This window comes from Anarrhichthys ocellatus, unplaced genomic scaffold (genome assembly GCF_004355925.1).
Source record: "Anarrhichthys ocellatus isolate YVR2014 unplaced genomic scaffold, GSC_Weel_1.0 scaffold25, whole genome shotgun sequence".
NCBI classification, from domain to species: Eukaryota; Metazoa; Chordata; class Actinopteri; order Perciformes; family Anarhichadidae; genus Anarrhichthys; species Anarrhichthys ocellatus.
The window spans coordinates 3,925,143-3,943,848 of NW_022280055.1; the positions used below are offsets into that span (position 1 = coordinate 3,925,143).

The 18,706-nt window shown below is 43.2% G+C and overlaps 1 protein-coding gene across 1 annotated transcript in view; it reads left to right on the plus strand.

The window, feature by feature from the left end:
* man1a1 (mannosidase, alpha, class 1A, member 1) overlaps window positions 1-18,706 on the plus strand; it is a 157,591-nt gene that overhangs the window by 81,127 nt on the left and 57,758 nt on the right. Inside the window, exon 5 of the mRNA XM_031861642.1 lies at window positions 17,240-17,334. Coding sequence (XP_031717502.1) covers window positions 17,240-17,334 — 95 coding nt within the window. The remainder of the gene's footprint in view (window positions 1-17,239; window positions 17,335-18,706) is intronic.

The following is an 18,706-nucleotide window of genomic DNA, read 5'->3' on the forward strand; positions in this document are numbered from 1 at the left end:
CATACACACAGAGGGAGAGGGCAGGGGGCCATATTGGCCATATGTAAGTCATTCATGCTGTGTGACATTTGAACCTCGACCACATAAAACCCAACAGAAGGGAAGACGTGGTGCTGTGTTCAGGCAAACAAATCAGAGGATTTGCTCACGAGTCCAGCATAAAGGTCCTCTAGGACCGTCTCCTTTCGGGCTGAACGAACACGAGTCCGTTTTTACAGCCTCGTTGTGTTTATACTCTCAGTAATGCGACCGTGGTGCAGTTCGTCAAATGTTGTCATTTCTGTAAGATTATCTTGCTGAACAAAACACGTAAGTACCATAAACTTGTGTTTGCCACAGAGCTTGTTTTTTTTTAGCATCAATCCAAAAATGACTTCCATCAATTTCATCATCCAGCATTTGCGACTAATCTGCATCCAGGACTGAGTTGAAACTGTTGTTCCAACAGTGGTACAGTAACAGGAGGATTATGTTTTAGGGGCCTTAGTTTATGCTTCTATTTTGTACGAGGATTACGAGTCGGGGTGCACGATACTGATGTGAGATATCGGACCGATCCTGACTCGGATAGCTGGATCGGTCGACAGTGGGGCCGGTCCATTCAATTCAGTGTTTATAAACTATATAAATCATACACTGGAATTTTAATTCGTTCATTTTGAAGATTTTGTTTTGTTTTTACCAAAACGCTGTTGTGCGATTTATTATTTGAATGAAAAATAACAATTCAGCGAATTTATATCTATGTATTTATTTGTTTCAATGTGTTTTACAACGTTTAAATTAAGCCGGATGACGCGTTACACATAAAAGAATGATCCCAATCACTTCCACACAGTGAAGCATGCAGCTTATTAATTAAACACAGGTCGTCATTTGAGGAGCACAGGCTGGGAAGCGACGCTCCGCCCGTTTGAACCTCTTCAGGATTATTTCCCCCAAACACGTATGCTAATGTCAAATCATGGAAACATTCTCTTGTGGAGTATCTGGGGACCCCACGCGTGATGTTATTAAACCAACTGTGCGTGTATAGACGTCCAGGGAGTGCGTTGGGAACATTGAACTGTCCCGGGAGTTCATGTGTCGCTTTGTTTCTTATTCCTGTCAGCCGGCCTGAAGGGAGTCGGGCTGCGTCAGAGACCTCGCTCTCATTGGACCTTATCTCTTCCCCCTGCAAGGAAGACGAGGCAAATAAGCTATTTGCCTTGTTAATATACTCTCTGTTCCACACACACACATACACACACGCACATCTTTGAGTGACAGAGGAAGCAGAACAAGAGTGTCTCCCTTTGCTCTCGCATTTGAGTCACCGTGGTGCTGCTATCTAATCGCAGATTAGCAGTTGACTCCGACGTGCCTTTTGTTCGGCTTTCTCTCTCCGCTCATATCTCCGACTTGTTCGCCTGTCATTCATCCTCTTGTCATTTTCTTTTATTTATTTATTTTTGAATCACTCATTTCACAGTTTTGTTTTCTCCCTTTCTCTTCCTGTCATCTTTCCTCTACGTGTGCGCGTTGAGTACATGCTTTTGTTTTCATTTTGTCCTGGAAATCTGTTCCGATTCGGCGAGATCTGTCGACCTCTGACGTAATGAATTACATGCACTTATCGTAGAAGGGATCGTTGCTGCGTCAGCGGTCGCTGTGGCTTTAGATGTGGTCGAGTGACTCTGCAAATAAGAAGGTGGCTCCGGTAGAGCACTGAAGCCAATGCAGTGCACGGGCCGAGGTCTGCCTCAAGGCTTTTTGCACTCATCTCGAAAAGAAGAAAAAAGGTTCCAGCAAATGCTTTGATTAAAAAGCTATTGACCCAAACAGCTTGACTTTCCCCCTGCACAGGCTAGTGAAATACCAAGTATGTAATGTCAGCGTGGTGTACTCTTTTAGTACTTTTTTATTTTTAATAACAGCTCCAGCTAGCGTGCTGCAAGTGTGGCATTCAAATAGTAGCCGTCCTGTGCTCTGCTCAGCGGCATGAGAAGTCCAAGAGTTTCCTTGGGCGAGGCTGGAGGGCTGCAGGCTCACCCATTAGGCTGCATCTCTGAGTAGAACTAAGGACGGCAAGCTGCAGCACAGCACGCCAGGTTTAAAGGATGGATCTGGTGGTGTTGGTCTTATTGACACGATCCCACGGAGAGACTACAACCAACTATTGATCCGGTGAACAAAGGCTGTTGTACTTTGTTCCTGTATGCTATGGGATTGTTAAAAACACATCAGTGAGCCACAGCCCTCCATAACAGCTGCAGCTCACTCAATCCCTCATTCACCGTCCGGTTTCCGTAAATGCTAATCAGTGCTCCAAATGTGTATTAACCTCCATTGGAAACGGTCGACAACAAAGGAAAGATGAATGTCTTCATTAGGAAAGACTCCGAGTCACAGACAGTAATGGGGAAAGTATTAGAAGACGGACTAATGCGCGAGTAGTTTTGGGGCTCTTCTCATTGATTTCGTGCCTCCTCCGTCTCCTCGCTCCTCGGTCCTGCGTCTTTAGACCCTGAAATCGATCTGGGCGCTCCGTCTTGAAGGGAGTCCCAATTCCTAGAATTCATCCTGAGGAGCAGGGGGGGGGGGGGCTTGCAGGAGGCGCTCTCGGCGAGGACACACCCCGGTGTATTCTGTGACAAGGGGCGGGACAATTAACACCCGATTGAGCAGTGCCCCATGCCATATTTAATTGACGTTGCTGTTAAAATGACTGCGCAGAGGCAAAGATGTCTCATTTTGTTCAAATGCCTCTTTGCCATGACTCCTAATCCTTCGCGTTTCCCCCTCACCTCCTCCACTCGCGTTCCCCGTGGGCGGAACTGAGACCCGAGGAAAGGAATCAAGGTTGTACAAACTGGGAAATGGGAAGGGCCCTTGTGTTTTCAAAGGATTAGTTGACTTTTCTTATTTTTATTTAACGACTGAACCAATGAATGGAATTTTTATTTTTTATTTTTTATTACATGTGGAAAGTTACATTCACCCCCTTAAGCAGCAGTGAAGCACAAAATCACTTCTGTATGTGGGTTCAGCAGTGCATGTCTCTCTCTGACCTCAGTTGTTGTTCCAGACGCGGAGCTCTTCAGGTCGGCGTTGGCTCCGACCCGACCGTGTCCGTGATGTCTCATCTGTGCTGGGAGACAAAAAGAATCCAAATTCGGTTGGGTGAAAGTGCGCCGTGCCTTGCGGCTCTCTCCTCAATATTAATGCCCAGCGCCCGCTGCCTGCCTCCAAACTCCTCAGCAGGCAACTCACTGCTCTGCGGGACTTACAGTCCAATTACATCAGCTATCACCCAGGATTTGTTATCAGGCCTGTGTGTGTGTGTGTGTGTGTGTGTGTGTGTGTGTGTGTGTGTGTGTATGTGTGTGTGTGTGTGTGTGTGTATGTGTGTGTGTGTGTGTGTGTGTGTGTGTGTGTGTGTGTGTGTGTGTGTGTGTGTGTGTGTGTGTGTTTGTGTGTGTGTGTGTGTGTGTGTGTGTGTGTGTGTGTGTGTGTGTGTGTGTGTGTAAATACATGCATACGTATATGTCTGTGCATCTGCAGTCCCTTCTGATGTCTTTTTGATGTTAGACTGGTGCTTTTAAGGGCTGACACAGCAGGCCTGTCTTCCTAACACGTCTAACCTGGCTTCCAAAGAGAGGGAAAAGTTAGTGTGTGTGTGTGTACGTGCGTGCGTGCCGTCTAGCTGTGGAGATCTGAGGGGTTTTCTTTTTTTCCTTCCTGCAGACGGCACTTTGACGGGTAGCTTTGTTAACACTTGTGCTACACACCGCCTTAAAGGTCTTTGTTCTCTACTCGGCTCGTCTGTCTGACTGCTAACAGCTCCTCTGTTTGTTTGTTTCCAAACAACAATACTTCCTTGTTTTTCTTTTTTTACCAAACTTACCTGCTTCATTGTGTCTCTGTCGGCTGCCCTGTATGAGAATTCACAAAAAGCAGGTGTGCCGGATTCACTTACAAAGCCAACAAGAACATTTGTGGACTAGTATCCAGAATGAGCCACGTTGCTCTTATGTACCCAGATAGAGGTTTTACTCATGCGTTTGACTCACATGTTGGTATCTCGCCAGCCCCGTCAGTCAGCTGAAGTAACAATTAAGTTTCATAGCTGTGACAAAATCTCTTTACTGCACACACACTGGCTACATCCTTTCTGCCTGGATCTGCCTGTGTTGACAATTGGAAGTAAATTCCTCAGAGCTGTTGTGTTTTCAAAACCGGCCGGAGGCAGAGACATTAAATTCTTAAAGCCATATTGATTTTGTTGCCTTCCGTCTAAATTTACCAGCCGTCCGCGTCCTCTGTTCTCTGTAGACCCAATCTGTCACTTGTAAATTCTTCCCTCTATAAACCTGCTTGTGTTTTTTTTTTTTTGTCGGCACATGTTTTGAAGATATTTGGGTTCCCTACAAAAAAGGCAGAAGTGATACCTTCCTTCGAGCACACGCCACTCCTGAGCTTTTATTTTGTAGACTATTTTAGTGATTTACATGGGATATTAATGCATGCAATAACTTATTTTAATTTAAATAGTTTCGAAAAGCCATTGCGGAGATGCTCCAAAGACATCTACCTTAAGGTGGCCCTTAAGGTCTTTTTTTTTTTTTTTTTTTTAATCTGTGCAATTAATTTGTTTTTCAACACGCTTTATTTAACAGGTTTTTTCATGAATACTTTCACTCAGAACGGGAATATTACGAGGCTAAAAGGAGGAAGAAGTTAGATTATTTTTTTTGTAGCTTTAGCACCTAGAATAAAGGCATCAACCGATCATGACGTGTGGGACGGACATATTCAAACCGTTTGCTATAGTGTACAACAACACGGAGGAGACAAGTGTTTTTGCATCTTTGTGTTGTTTATTCGTCATGCCTTCGGGTTGTAAAGGCCTTTCTACTTGAGAGCTTCATTTTTTATCATAGACCTTTAACAAGAAGGCCTCATCGGCAGACCTTTGCAGTGACTGACATTTGCCAGTGACTCCCTGACATTTAGACCCAAAACCGTCCATTTTTAAGTTTGGATTTATTCCCTGCCTTTTCACAAAATTACGTCTGTAACTGATTTGTCACGAAACTGATTAACCATGTGTCAACCCGGGTTACCTAACGTCTCCTGGCAGCTCTTCACAATCTGCCTGCAGGGGTGTTTATCATACCGAATACGGTGCGGGGCAGCGTGGAAGGTGTAGGTTAGGGTCCGTGTCAGATCTGGTCTTTGGCTTTGTTGAACTATTTAAGTGAATATTTGACATTTTCCTTTACATGAAACCCAGGGTTCCAGCTCAGACTCGTTCTCTGACAACACTGACTCCCCACTGGGACGCTTGAATGGCACTTCACTTGTGTGTCTCTCTCTCTCTCTCTCTCTCTCTCTCTCTCTCTCTCTCTCTCTCTCTCTCTCTCTCTCTATCATTCTCACTGTCTCTCTATCTCTCTCATTGTCTCTCTCCTTCCCTCCATCGTGCACTCATTCACTCTGATTCTCTGTCTTCTTTCTCATTTCTACTTGAAGTCCGTTGTTTCAGGAAGTATATTCTTCTGAAATATTTATTATTGTTCGCATCAGTTAATTTAGTGTGGGTTATATTCGTCCCGCTTCCATTCCTGATAACTCCCAATGTGACGGCTGAAGTGGATGAAACCTTCTTGCCGTCTCAGTCTGTTTCAAACTGAAGGCTGTTTCAGTGTGTTGTTGTTATTGATATGCTAATTATGTGTGTATTGTCACTTAAAGCTTTTATTCTGGAGTTTTCACCTCATCGACCGATCATCAAACCGTTTTAAGTGAGCTGTACTGAGCAGGAAGACCTTTCATTATTTCAGCTTTCTTTGATCAACCGATGTGTCAGCTTCCATCCTGTCATTGGCGGATTATTATGTTTCCATGGCAACTGCTTCCAAGCCCATGAGTTCAGCTTCTCCTGCTCCTGACCGCTCGCACTTTATCTCCAGTGAATCTCAGTCATGCACACGTTTCCCCAGGTGTGGACAAATGCTCCTGTGCCTCCTGTCATTTACGGCAAAAAAGTCGTTTTCTGTCATGCTTTTGTCCAATATGCAAATTTCTACCGCAATCCTCCTCTCCAGCTGCTCGGCCAGAACGCACATGTGTAGTTTTATGTTTTGTCAGCCGTTTTCGCCCCCCCCACACATACACACACACACACACGCGCACACACGCACACACGCGGATCAAATCAAATGCCAGCCAGGAACCCAAAATCCAATCACAAGTGGCCACTTGTGATGCATCTAAATGTCAGGTGTGAACTGCAATCTGTCTCAGCTGGATCGAGACTCGATCTGGATATGAGATATTCGCTCTGGACAGATTCCCTCTCCCCCACCTGACTGGACCCTTAATTGCACACTCACTGCACAGATAGTTATAAAACTGTGGTGCTGCTAGAGAACATGTGAGGTCCCGTGGCTTTGCCTCACAGTTGAGATTTAGACATCCATCTATATTGTCGAGGTAGTTTTCTGAAGGATCCGATGAGCTGATATTAAGGTGCATTGATGTGTTTTCTGACTAAATGGACTCTTATTAAACTTAACTCTCTGCTTGTTGCTCGCAGTGCAGGTTCTACACCCCCAGCCCATCCAAACGTGCACTCCTCCTCCCCTCCTGTAACTTTCCTACCGAGACGGCAAGTTTCTATGTAAATTTCTCTTTGCCCGGTCTTCTTCATTTCCATAGCGGCGCCGTCAAAAGAGCTGACTGTCAAGTGTGCCGAGTCAGCGCCGACCGTGCCACCAGAGAGGCGAGGAAATAATATCAGGAGCCGCTTCTCATTGCACGTGGCACGGCACACGTGTGCGTATTGATATGCAAACGCGAGGCAAGGATTGCTAATATTGAGATGAAGCCGAAGCGGTTTTTTTTTTTTTTTTTTTTTTTTTTACCTTTTCTTAGAGAGCGGTTTCCCACCTCGCTCATCAAACGTCTGTCAAACTGAGGAAATGCTTCCAGCAGTGAACCCAGAGGAGATGTGGAGGTTCTCACACCCCTGTCGTCACGAGCGGGATTGACGTTATCGCCGCTTGATTGACGATATCTCAACGTGGCTCCATTCCTCCGCCTTGGGGGGGCCAGTGAGAGCAGAGTTGATGTGTATTGGCTTTAACTTTGAGTATTTGGATCGCTGGATTTGTTATGCAGCTCTTCGCTCTGCCACATATACGATATTTTAGTTTTAATGTGATGAAAATCGGCTGCATTAAGCAGCATGAATGCAGGATGTGTGAAATTATAGCAACGCAAACACACCGTGAAAAGCGTGAATATAATGACGAACGCGCGGTTTCACCCGTGCACGTCCAAAATGAAATGTTGCCGCTTTGGATGGCGCAGGAGCCTGTGAAGGTGCCCGAATATTTAGAGCTCAAACGTCTAATGATCCAGTGAATAGTATCACCTCCAGGTTTTATGTCTGGCCCAGGTTGTGTCAAATTCTGTCAGTAGGTATTGAACTGCAGCAAGCCGCCGTCCTGTTATTGTTTGCACGCGGAGCTGCGTTCAGCTTTGTCCAAAGCAGCTCACGTGTTACAGTCAGCCGGTGATTACTGCACAGTAAGCCCTGCTGTAGTCAATTAGGACCCGGGTGTGAAACAGCAGCTCGCTTGCACATGATTGTGCTCGTTACCCTGCTGCTAACCCTAATCCACAAACCCGGGTCCGGCTATCGCAGCAGCCGTACATTGAAATACAACATATTGAGCATGATTTACAACAGAGCCAACAGAGGTAGTAATAACTCATCAGGAAAAGCTGTGATTAAAGATTACTTTCATTGAATTTATGTTTGATTTATTATTTGTTCTATAAAATGTCAAAAAAAAGCCCCGCTAACACTGTCAGAGCTACCATGGAGCCCACACTTCAGTAGCTAATGCAGCACAGTGCTAATGCTATTAATGATGTGCTAATGTACTCTGCTAATGTTAGCTCCACAGGTTTTTGCGTCGAAACATAAAAACGTATATCTATTACACAACGTTTAACCACCACTAGCTCCAAATCCTCAAAACCCGCCTGAAACCGGCTGATGCTACACTCTGATTGGCCAGTCTGTGTTTTGAGGGGCGGGACTGATAGTGAAAGGTCAATTTCCAACAGCCAAAAGTGATGACTTCACAATTTCTTGTTTTGTCTGAACAAAAAATAAAAACCCAAACTATTCTATTTGGAATTTATTTCAAAAGCAGCAGGTTCTTCACACATACCTGATAACTGACTTATCAAAGCAAATATAGATATTATTGTTGTCAACCAACTTACTGACTTTCAGCTTTATAATTGTGTATCTACATGTAAGAAAAGAGTGTTAAATACATTTTGTCTAACAAATTCACGGGTCAACTGGGGCACTCTAGATAACTTATGAGTGTGTGCGTGGGTTAGTTGGATTGTAAGGTTGTTTTATGTTGAGTTTAGCTCCATGCACTGATTGTAGTCCCTTCATGGGTGTAATAGACACCTTACACGATCACAGGAGGTCTTCCTGTTAGCCTTGCTCTTCCTCCATCACACTCTTTGCCAACAGCAAATAAAATGAGGGGTGGGTGTTTGTGTGCCCTTTGGTGTTTCATCACGGCTGACATGTGACCCCCTGCCGAGACACCAAATTCACTCAGGACTTGCTCTCTCTCCTCTCCTCCCCCCCACACTCTCATTAGCAACCAAACGGCTTCACCTGCAGCAGTCCCTGGTAGTTGAGGGGGTGTCAGAGTGTAATTATTTTGGACGGTAATCTTGCGAGGCCTTTTAACACCACAGTGAGTTTCCCAGGGAAAGAAAATTGCTTTCAGCTGGTCTAGAAAACCTCAGCAAACGTTGCTGAGCTGTAGAAGAAATGCTGAGGTTGATTTTTACCAGTATTTCCATATTATTCAGATGGATGTAACTTCCATCCGTTACCTTGGTAAATAGTCCTCCCTGAGGTGATCTGCGGGAATGTTTCTGTAGCAGTTATGAGTGATTCCTTTCTGCTGGACAAACTGTGTAAAGGAGACACTGTTGTAAGTTATCTGATGCACCTTGTTCTGCATCAGACGACATACAAATCAATATTCATACAGACAGGCTTTACTGTTTTTCACAGTCTCTCCTCTCCTTTCCTGTCATTATATTTCCTCTTTCCTGTTTTCCTCTCCTGTCTCTCTGTTCCTTTCCCTGTCCCTCTTTTCTTTCCTGTCCTTTACTTCCCTCGCCTCTCCTGTTTCCTCTCCTTTCCCCTCTTCCTTTCCTTTATTTTCTCCTTTTCCTTACGTTTCCTGCCTTCTCCTTTCCTCTCCTCTCCATATGCCCTGCTTTAATTATTACTAACTCGTCTCCTCAAGCCAAAGAGTGATTGATTGGTAGTTTTCTGCCACCCTTCATCCTTCGTCTTCCCTCCCTGAAGCAAATTATAAACCTAGACATGAGAGAGAGAGAGGGAGAGAGAGAGGGAGGGAGAGGGAGAGAGGGAACGACTTTGACAGTGGAGAGGAGGACAAGAGCAACCATTCAAACAGCAGCAGGCTTCTGTGTGTGTGTGTGTGTGTGTGTGTGTGTGTGTGTGTGTGTGTGTGTGTGTGTGTCCTCAGCCTCTCCAATACAGCTGTCAGGTCAGCAGCCTGCAAACAGGCCTTATTCAGCCAACACAGAGACGGTGGTACACCGGCTCACTCTTTCCACATTTAGTCTGCACTCATCATTCCGTTGTTCCTGCACGGACTCATTCATTCAGGAAGTGAAATACAACACTTCTGTTAATGCTACTTGAAATAGAGAAGAATGAAAAACATGATCAAATTTGCACTTGAAATAAGCAGCTAGCCATGAGTGTGTGAGTTTGTGCTCGAGTGGGTCGACAGGAGGCCAATTGTAGAGCTCTTTGTCTGTTGAGGTATATAGCGCTATATTAATACAGTTTTTTAGTTAGTTTACCATTTACCATAACCATAATAAACACAATGCTTGTCCTGACTGACTATAACATCATGTCAGTGTACCTGTGCATTTATCTCACCAGAGAGTGAAAATGAAAGGAACTGTAAATAATGATTTGTAGACATCTCAGTTTCAGTCATACATCAGCCTTATCCCCCTGCAAAGTTACCCATGGTGCACCTTGATGCTCATTTTAGAGGAAAAGCACCTGGCACTAATACGATCTTCATACCTGGAAGCATCTTTGGATACTTTTCTAGAAGCATCTTTAAGTGCATATCTATGAGGTATGCAAAAGAAAGTATTTTGGCCACAATATCAACATGCAGGTAGTGCCCGATAGGTACTTGTAGTGCCGGCAGTCCAGATAAAGGGCAGTTCATGTTGTATGGTACTGGAAAACTTAGAAGGGGGCATTCAAGAAGCAGATCGCTAGGCATGAGTCTTTGTTGACAAAGATATTGATGAAAGAGGCAAGAATGAAGCCTGGAAAGTCCAACAAAAATACCCTAAAAATACCCTAAATGCACTACTGCTTTGTTTATTTTCTCCTACTTAGTTAATTTAATATGATTCTATTTCGTGTATATACTGTGCATTTTTATTACGTTATTTTCTTAAATTTAATAGGTCCTGCTCTGTTATTTTATTATATTGTATATAGTGTGCATTTTCCATACCTAATATTTCTATTTTATTTTGTAACCCTGTTTGCTGCTGCCACAGAAAAATTTCCCCTTGGGGATGAATGAAGTATATTTCTATTCTATTCTATTCCATTCTAAAATTGGCCATGTTTATGTATATACACCTGGGTAGGGATTTTATAAATCGATGTTCCAATGTTGTGCGTGTGTGCCATTAAAGGAAGAAGAGAGAAAAGACGAGTTTCAGAGATGGGTGAACACACGGTAGAATTGAAGGGGAAGAGTGTGAAAGAGGAGGAGGAGGAGGAGGAGGAGGTGTCGGCATGCGGGTCTCGCTCCGTCCCCCCAGACGCTGCTGTATTCTGGGCCACGTGTCCCACAAGGCCTGCTGGGTCATTCATCTTGGTTAGGGAGCTGTCCAGGCGACTCTCCGCGGACTGCATCACATATTCAAACACACACACACTCACACACACGCTGCCAACATTTATGGTAGGAGAGCTAGACCTGGAAACTTGATTGGGTGAACACACACACACCTACGCATTCCCACATACTTAAAATGTTAATATCCTTGTAGGGACCTTCCACGTCCGTCTCCTCACTCTAAACGGGACCTAAACTAAATTCTCTCCACGACTTTGACCCTAATATGAGCCTTAATTCATGTAATCTATCTTCGTAGTGGCCCATACATACACTTGTACCTACACCTGTCGTCTATGCTCACTAGCATAATGGAAGTAAAGCAGGAGAAAGGCAGGGATAAGCCCGTAGGTTATTCTCCACCTACTAATTATTAATGCTCAAAATAAGGTAGAAATACATCTTGATTTTACTGTCGTAGAAGAAAAGCAGTGATTTTTGAAAACGGTACATCTTTGGAATGCTTCCTTGAAGGTGGAGTCTGCCCGTGTTGTGTCTAACGCCTCATTGAAAGGTGGCCTCATTGTTGACAGTGGTGAGAAGAGCCGATCTATACGCTGTGGAAATACACCAGTCATGTTTGTAAAAGCCTTATCGACTTATGTGATGTACTCACTTCCCCTCAGCCGTCCTCCCTCACTTATACTTCATCTAGTGAGTAACAGTCAATATCCCACATTGTCTGGACTCCAGGTAGTGGTTTTACATGTACTTTAATGTCAAAAATAACCATAAAGATTCAATTATTCTATGTATTGTGTGTTGCAATGAGGATTTAAACCCTTTGTGTCTTCACAAGTTAGTCTAGAAACCGATGTTTGACCCCGAGCCACTAAAATCTGATGTTTTCTATCGACTAAATTGAGTGGTTGACTCTTATTTTCCTTTTTCCGGAAATATCTTGAAACCTCAACCAAACCATCTAACCCTGAATCTAGAGTTTACCCCTAAACTGAAATAGTAGCTTGAAAAGGCCACAAAAAGAGGCTGAAATGTCTTCAGTTAACACACACACACACACACACACACACACACACACACACACACACACAGGGGGTTTAAAAGGTAAACCCTGTGGTGGTACAAGTTGCATGAATGTGACTGAATCTTAAATAGACTCATCCTTTGGTGTTCTTTGTCCGTTTCCTCTCTCCCTTCCTCATTGTCTCTCTATCTCCCTAAAACACACTTTATTCTCATTCTGTGGATTAAGTGAGTTTGTGGAGGGCAAACACAATGGCCAAAACTTCAAGAGGAGGGAAAGCAAAGCAAATGTTCTCTTTCTACTTCAATTGTTCTTTTCCTGCCTCATCTCAGGAGCTTTGACCCATCCTGTCGTGTCCTTCTTTGTCCTGGTGATGATTCTCTAACCTGAATCATCTCCATTAGTTCCTCCATTTTTTGACTACTTAATTTCTGGTATCGTCACAAGAGATGTTGATATTTGCGTAAAGGGGTTGACTAGATTTAGAGTGGCATTGCCTTAGAGTCACATGATGTAGCCTACAGCAACCTACGAATAACCAAATATCAGTGGAAGATTGTATTTTGATCATTCATTTCCTCATTACTCAGCAGGTAGGATTACAGCACACAGGTCGTCCTGCTTTCACTTCTCTTCATCTGTTCCCGTATTGTGACACTTCTTCCTCTACCCTGATCACAGCATGACAGATATACTCAGAGGCACGAAATAATAACCACGCACACTTTCTCACTCTGTGGACAGTCAACTGGTGGCTCCACAACAGTGACTTACTTAAACTGACAATAACACGCACAAATTAAAACACAGCACTAAGGTAGTTCATTTTCCTGATGGCTATTTTGTCAGAAGTGCCCAGGTGTGAAATGCTATTATTAACATCAGTTTTTACGAATGACATCAGCCACAAGGTGTGTGTGTGCGTGTGCGTGTGTGTGGGGTCCTCGGCTTCTATATAATTCAATTGCTCATTAAAGCCTGTTGGCAGTTTGCTTGATAGCCTTGGACATAGGGTGTGTTTAATTTATTCTTCTGTGCGTCCCTGGGAGTGTTTTTTATTTTCCTCCTCAGTGTGCTCTTGGCATTATTAAAGGCATTAATCACTGGGATGTGATGCCTTGTTACACTGCTCCCATGCTACCACAGCAGGGCCTGAAACACGCGCACACACATACACACACACACACACACACACACACACACACACACACACACACACAAAGTGTGGTAATTTGGTGTCAACAGTGTCGCCACAAATCTTACCTTGAAAACTCTATATCTTGGAAGTCCTTTTGAAATGCACAATAGATATGCATTTTGAAACATGATGATATTAGAAACATCAATTTATGAGATTCAAGTCTGCACAACAATCCGTAACATCCAAGATGATATGTTGTACAGCGTGGAGTGAGGCCGAGGGACAGTTAGACCAGCTGCTGGCCACCAGCCCGCTGTTTGCCTCCTTTTCTGTAACCAGTGTAACATTAAAGCATGGTGGAATTAGCGAGCTAGCTCTCTAACTAGCCGTTAGCTTGCTAACTCCACCAGTGACAGCGCTAGGAGTAGTCGACTTTGAGATCGGGTGCAGAAAAGGTCAAATGAGCTCCATAGAAAACATCACTCCTGGCATCTTTACAAGGTCAAACATATGGACATTCCGACATGTATCTTCATGCCACATGAATCCCACATTCCTGTTACCTCTCGCCCTCGCCCGGCTCTCAGTAACCTCTCCCTGCTGCAGCATTCTGAAGGAGAAGCTGTCAAGTTCCCGTATTGTTTTGACAAGTAGCCTCCCGAGCCTCCCGACTCTCACACCCTGCTGAGCCGTAGATCCTTTGGGAACAGAACTGCCATCTTGCTGATATAGTGCTATTGTAATGCTACCGGCACCACCTCTGTGTGCCTGTGTGTATATGACAGGCATTTCTACACTGTAGGAAAGACTAATGGAGGGATGATAACAAAAGAGAGGACTGCATGCTTGCACTCATAAGGAATGCGGTACAGAGGATAGTCGTGTTGTTGACATCGCTTCAACAGATGAATTGTTTGTTACAGCTTGTATCAACTATATTCACACAGGAAGTTTTAGAATTGGTCATGAGGCTGGCGACCGCATACCAGCTTATATATATATATATGTATGTATAAACTTAAATATTTTAAGCATGTGCATATTTGGAGTGAAAAGTGTCCTGTGTATTTAAATCACACAATTCAAGAATTAAAAACGGTGTTGTGCTCGCTCCCTTTGGGAGATAATGCGCAGAAGTTAAAACAGGCATTTAAATTAAAGCTGCCTCCTCCGCAGCAGATCAGAGCCGTGTTTGATTTGCAAATACATTTAAGAAAGACAGAAGAGTTTCTTTGAGAAGTAAAGAAACTGTTGAGAAGCTTTGCTTGGTATCCTGCTTTTCTATATTTTGGATTAAGACGTCTTTGCCTCCTCAGAATTTTAAACAGGATCTAGATGATGTGAACTTGTTTCCTCATTTGTAAAAAAAAAAGCTTAATGTTATATCACTGCATAACAACTGCAATGATGATGTATCTTATCTTATACGGCTGTTGTGTTATGTTTCTGTGTGGTGACAGGTTTGGCATTTTTTATTCCAAAACAGTTCTTAACTTTGCCATCTCTAGTGGACTAAATCTGTGCCACAGCAGCACCCCCGCTCTACATCCAGGGTCGGTGATAAAAAAGTAGGACACGTACATGTGGACTGCAGTAGTTACCAGAATAACTAAAAGAGACAGAACGTCATTCTCGCTCTTGTCAGTGGACGGCAGCAGCAGCAGTTGGAGTGAAGCTGCGGAGGCAAACAGTCCATCACGTCTTGGGCCAAACCCCATTCTATCCTAACTGCTTGACTAAACTCGTGCCTGGAGCCAAAAGTAGAAGTACTTCACTTTTACAGCCAACAGACACCTAAGAGACACCATCCCCCCCCCCCCGCGCGCGCTAAACCGGCTACAAAGCTGTCCGGTCAGATATGCGAAAACAAAAGCTTTGACCAAGAAATTCAATTCGGTAGCACTTGTTTCTGATTATTTAATTATTGTGTTCTTCAAGGGGAAACGATGTTTAAAATGTGGTTTCCACCGATGGTAACCAAGTGGTTGCCAATTTCCCAAAATGGTTGCCAATGGCCACCTGGTAAGTCTTACTGTCGAGCCCTGACACCGTCATTTTAACATCGTAGAATTAAACCAACAACACGATTAACACTAGTTTGCAAAATGTCAAAGGTCAAATAAATTGAAATATGAGTACCCAATCAGGCATTACTTGTTATAAATGGTTCCTCAAACAAAATAGTGCCACATATCCAAGAAAAATACAAGTCCTATAAATGGAAAAATCTCATGAAACAAAATGTCACAAACGGTCATGTTACACATTTACCAGTTATTCATCTTTTATATGAAACCATCACCCAGTTTAATACAGGCCCTACATCCAGGTGTATTTACTCTTTTGCTCTTGTTTTACAGTTGAGTAATTCTGAAGTTATTTAGAGCAACAGGCCTCTGCACACACTGCTGGTTCCAAGTGGAATAGAAACATTACCTCACTACTCCAAAAATGTTCAAATGGATGTCAGTATTCTGAACTTCATGCTCTTGTTCACCAGCTCAGCCGTCCTATTCTAAACGATTACAAAGGGATGTAAGTGAGTCCAGCTTTCTCTGGCTGACTTGTTTTGGAGAAGTTTGTATTGTAAGTGGAAGGTTAAGTTTTGTTACCTCTAATGAGCAGAGAATCATTGAGCATCAAGCAACCAAGTTTAATGTATTGTAACCTTTTAGCAGCAGAGATAGAGTTGTATTTCCTACTCTCAAGACGTTTGGGTAATGATGCAGACATACCCTAAGGCCTAAGCCCTTCCTGACATGTTTATTTTCATTGGTAAATTGGTCAAAAATCCATTGTTCCATTGTACCAAAAGTCCAGTGTATGTGGCAGAAATGCTTCTTCTTCAGCTCCAGGCTTAACATCTCATTACATTATTATTTTAAACCCTTTTACTGGAAGGTATCTTAAAATGTCGGCTTTATTTAGTGCACCTTACCAAAAACTAAACGGGGTAAGGAATCTCTGTAATTGTCCTCAATTTACCGATGGAAAACATCAGTGCAGCTGCAAGAGACAAGAATACGGCAGCCAGGGAATGATATTGGCAACAGATTAAAGGACTGAAGGAAGAGGACAGGAAAGAAGGAATAAAGGGATAAAATGAGTGGAATGAAGGGGGAGGACTACAGTACAGGTGTAAGATATAAAAGTCTTTGCTTTTCTTCTGGGAGCTTTACATAGCAATACAAGGAGAGTGTGACATTTGCATTGCAAATCAAGCTTTTTAAAGAATTTGACCACTGAATCCCGTGACCTTTGACTCTACTTGTGTAGATGTCCTTGTTGTGTCCCTGTTGAAACCATTGGCCTCAGTACTAGAGTTAATCCCCTGGTGCTGGGGTTTGGTTCCTGCTGCTGCTCCCAGTAGTTCTCTTCAAAACATTTTCTGAGACGTGTAGCCTAAATGCTTCAATTTCCTGTTTTCTTGCATCCTGTGCCAGATACTTTATTTCTTTTCTAAAGGTCACTTTTGGGATGATTTAGCTTTGTATTCGTCTCTTTCTTCAGTTCCAAAATAACTACATGGAAAACGTGTGTGGGATTGTGACAGAGCGACACATAACAAGGATCATAATTATAGCTGCAGCTGATAACCATTTACATTCGCAACAAGCAGTCAAAAGCAATTATTTTGATAATCGATTCATATTTAAATATATTTTTGCTGGTTTGCTGGCTCTAGCTTCTTAAATATGAGGATTTCATGCCGTTCCTTGTCTGAAATATTAATATCCTGAATATCTTTGGGATTTTGGACTGTTGGTTGAATAAATGAAATCTGGATACATGACCTTGGAATTTATGAAAATATAACGAGCGATGAGATGATTAATACAATAATTTTCAGCGGAATCCATTATGAAGATAATCAATAGTTGTAGCCGTATGATGATTCAAATTCCGTGGCTTCCCTCAGTTCAGGGCTAAGTTATCTGGTATGTTTACACGGTCAAATAACAACCCAAAGTATCTTGAGTAATAATATTAAAACGTTAGCTATGTGCCATACTCAGTGGTTTTCTCTCTCAAATGGTCAAGAGAATGTGAGCTAGAAGCCTCTTTCAATGAGACGCTGTCTTTCTTTCTCCCTCTCTTTCACAGGTATACCGTAGGAAGGCGGTGGAGCTGGGTGAAAAGCTGCTGCCAGCCTTCAAAACGCCCACCGGCATACCCTGGGCTCTGCTTAACCTCAAGAGGTAGAACACACACACACACACACACACACACACACACACACACACACACGCTCGCTCTTCACTCGGGCGGTATTTGAGGCAGCGGGTCTGTTTTTATGGTTTGATGCTTTAAAGAGCTCTGTGGTCTTTCTGGGAGCCGGATGAACACAAGCTCGTCTCTGTTCCCCTCTCACACGGCCAAGCTGAGATGTTTTAGTTTTACATGACAGAGCGGGCTTGTCGGACAGAAGTTGTTTGGCTTTTCAGCCAGGACTAAATGCCAGCGGCTGGCTCTGGAACTCGGCTACCACTCAGAAGACAAAACCGAAAGTTTGTGAGTACTGTGACAGGGTTATAGGCCACAGTCGGCCTTTATTAATGCACTGTGACACGCTGTCAAGGGGCTGCCGCTGGGTTTGACTGCTGCGCGCACACACACACACAGACACACGCATGCATGCAGAAACACACGCAATTTTGATAATGGAGACATAAAGCCACTTTGTCCTTTTGTGACGTTGGGTAGGATTCAGCCTGATTGGTGATATATTTCTTGTGGAATTGACACAAATTGTATATATGTTATATAAGTACAAACAGTATATTGTGTACAGTGTATTTTGAAGAATTTATATTTGTATCCATAGTATGGCTTTCAAGTATAAAAATGTAAATCTACCATTTCTGATGAAGACATAGGTTTGGAACTGGTGCATTGGAGGACATAACAGAAAACAAAATGCAAAGATGGTAAACCTTTGTCCACGATTACATGATTCAATTACATTGCAGTGCTTCTTTAACCTTCATTTTTTTCTATATATATATATTAAGAAACTAAAAGTGAAACTAGTAGTAAAAGGAGTAATACATTATAAGTTGTACAACCAAGGACGGTTGTCATTATTCCTTTTAAGAAGTTTTTTAGTGCATATATATTTATCAATCACTTCCAAGCTCAACAGCGACTGCTGTGTGATGATAATCTTTTCTTAACAGAGTAGTTTGAGTTGACTGAACTAAGCCTCAGCTTAACTATTTACCAAGTACACACGCAACACAATGTCCGTATCTTAACGAATGCTCACAGGTCTGCCATCCTCCACTTCCTCCGTCAGTCACAAGTGATGAAGAGAGCACTTTTCCTTTCTCCCTCCACTTCCTTTCTATCTGTCGTTCCCCAGAGAGAGACGCGACACTCTGCCGTTTGTCAGACCTTAATTAAAAGGCAGGTTGTCATGACGATAAACGTGCTGTGACAAATTAATTTTCTCTCTGTCTATACGGGTGAATGGACTCCGCACCTTCTCATGTCCTCCTCTCTGGAGGGAGGAACACCCCAGGGAGTGTGTGTGTGTGTGTGTGTGTGTGTGTGTGTGTGTGTGTGTGTGTG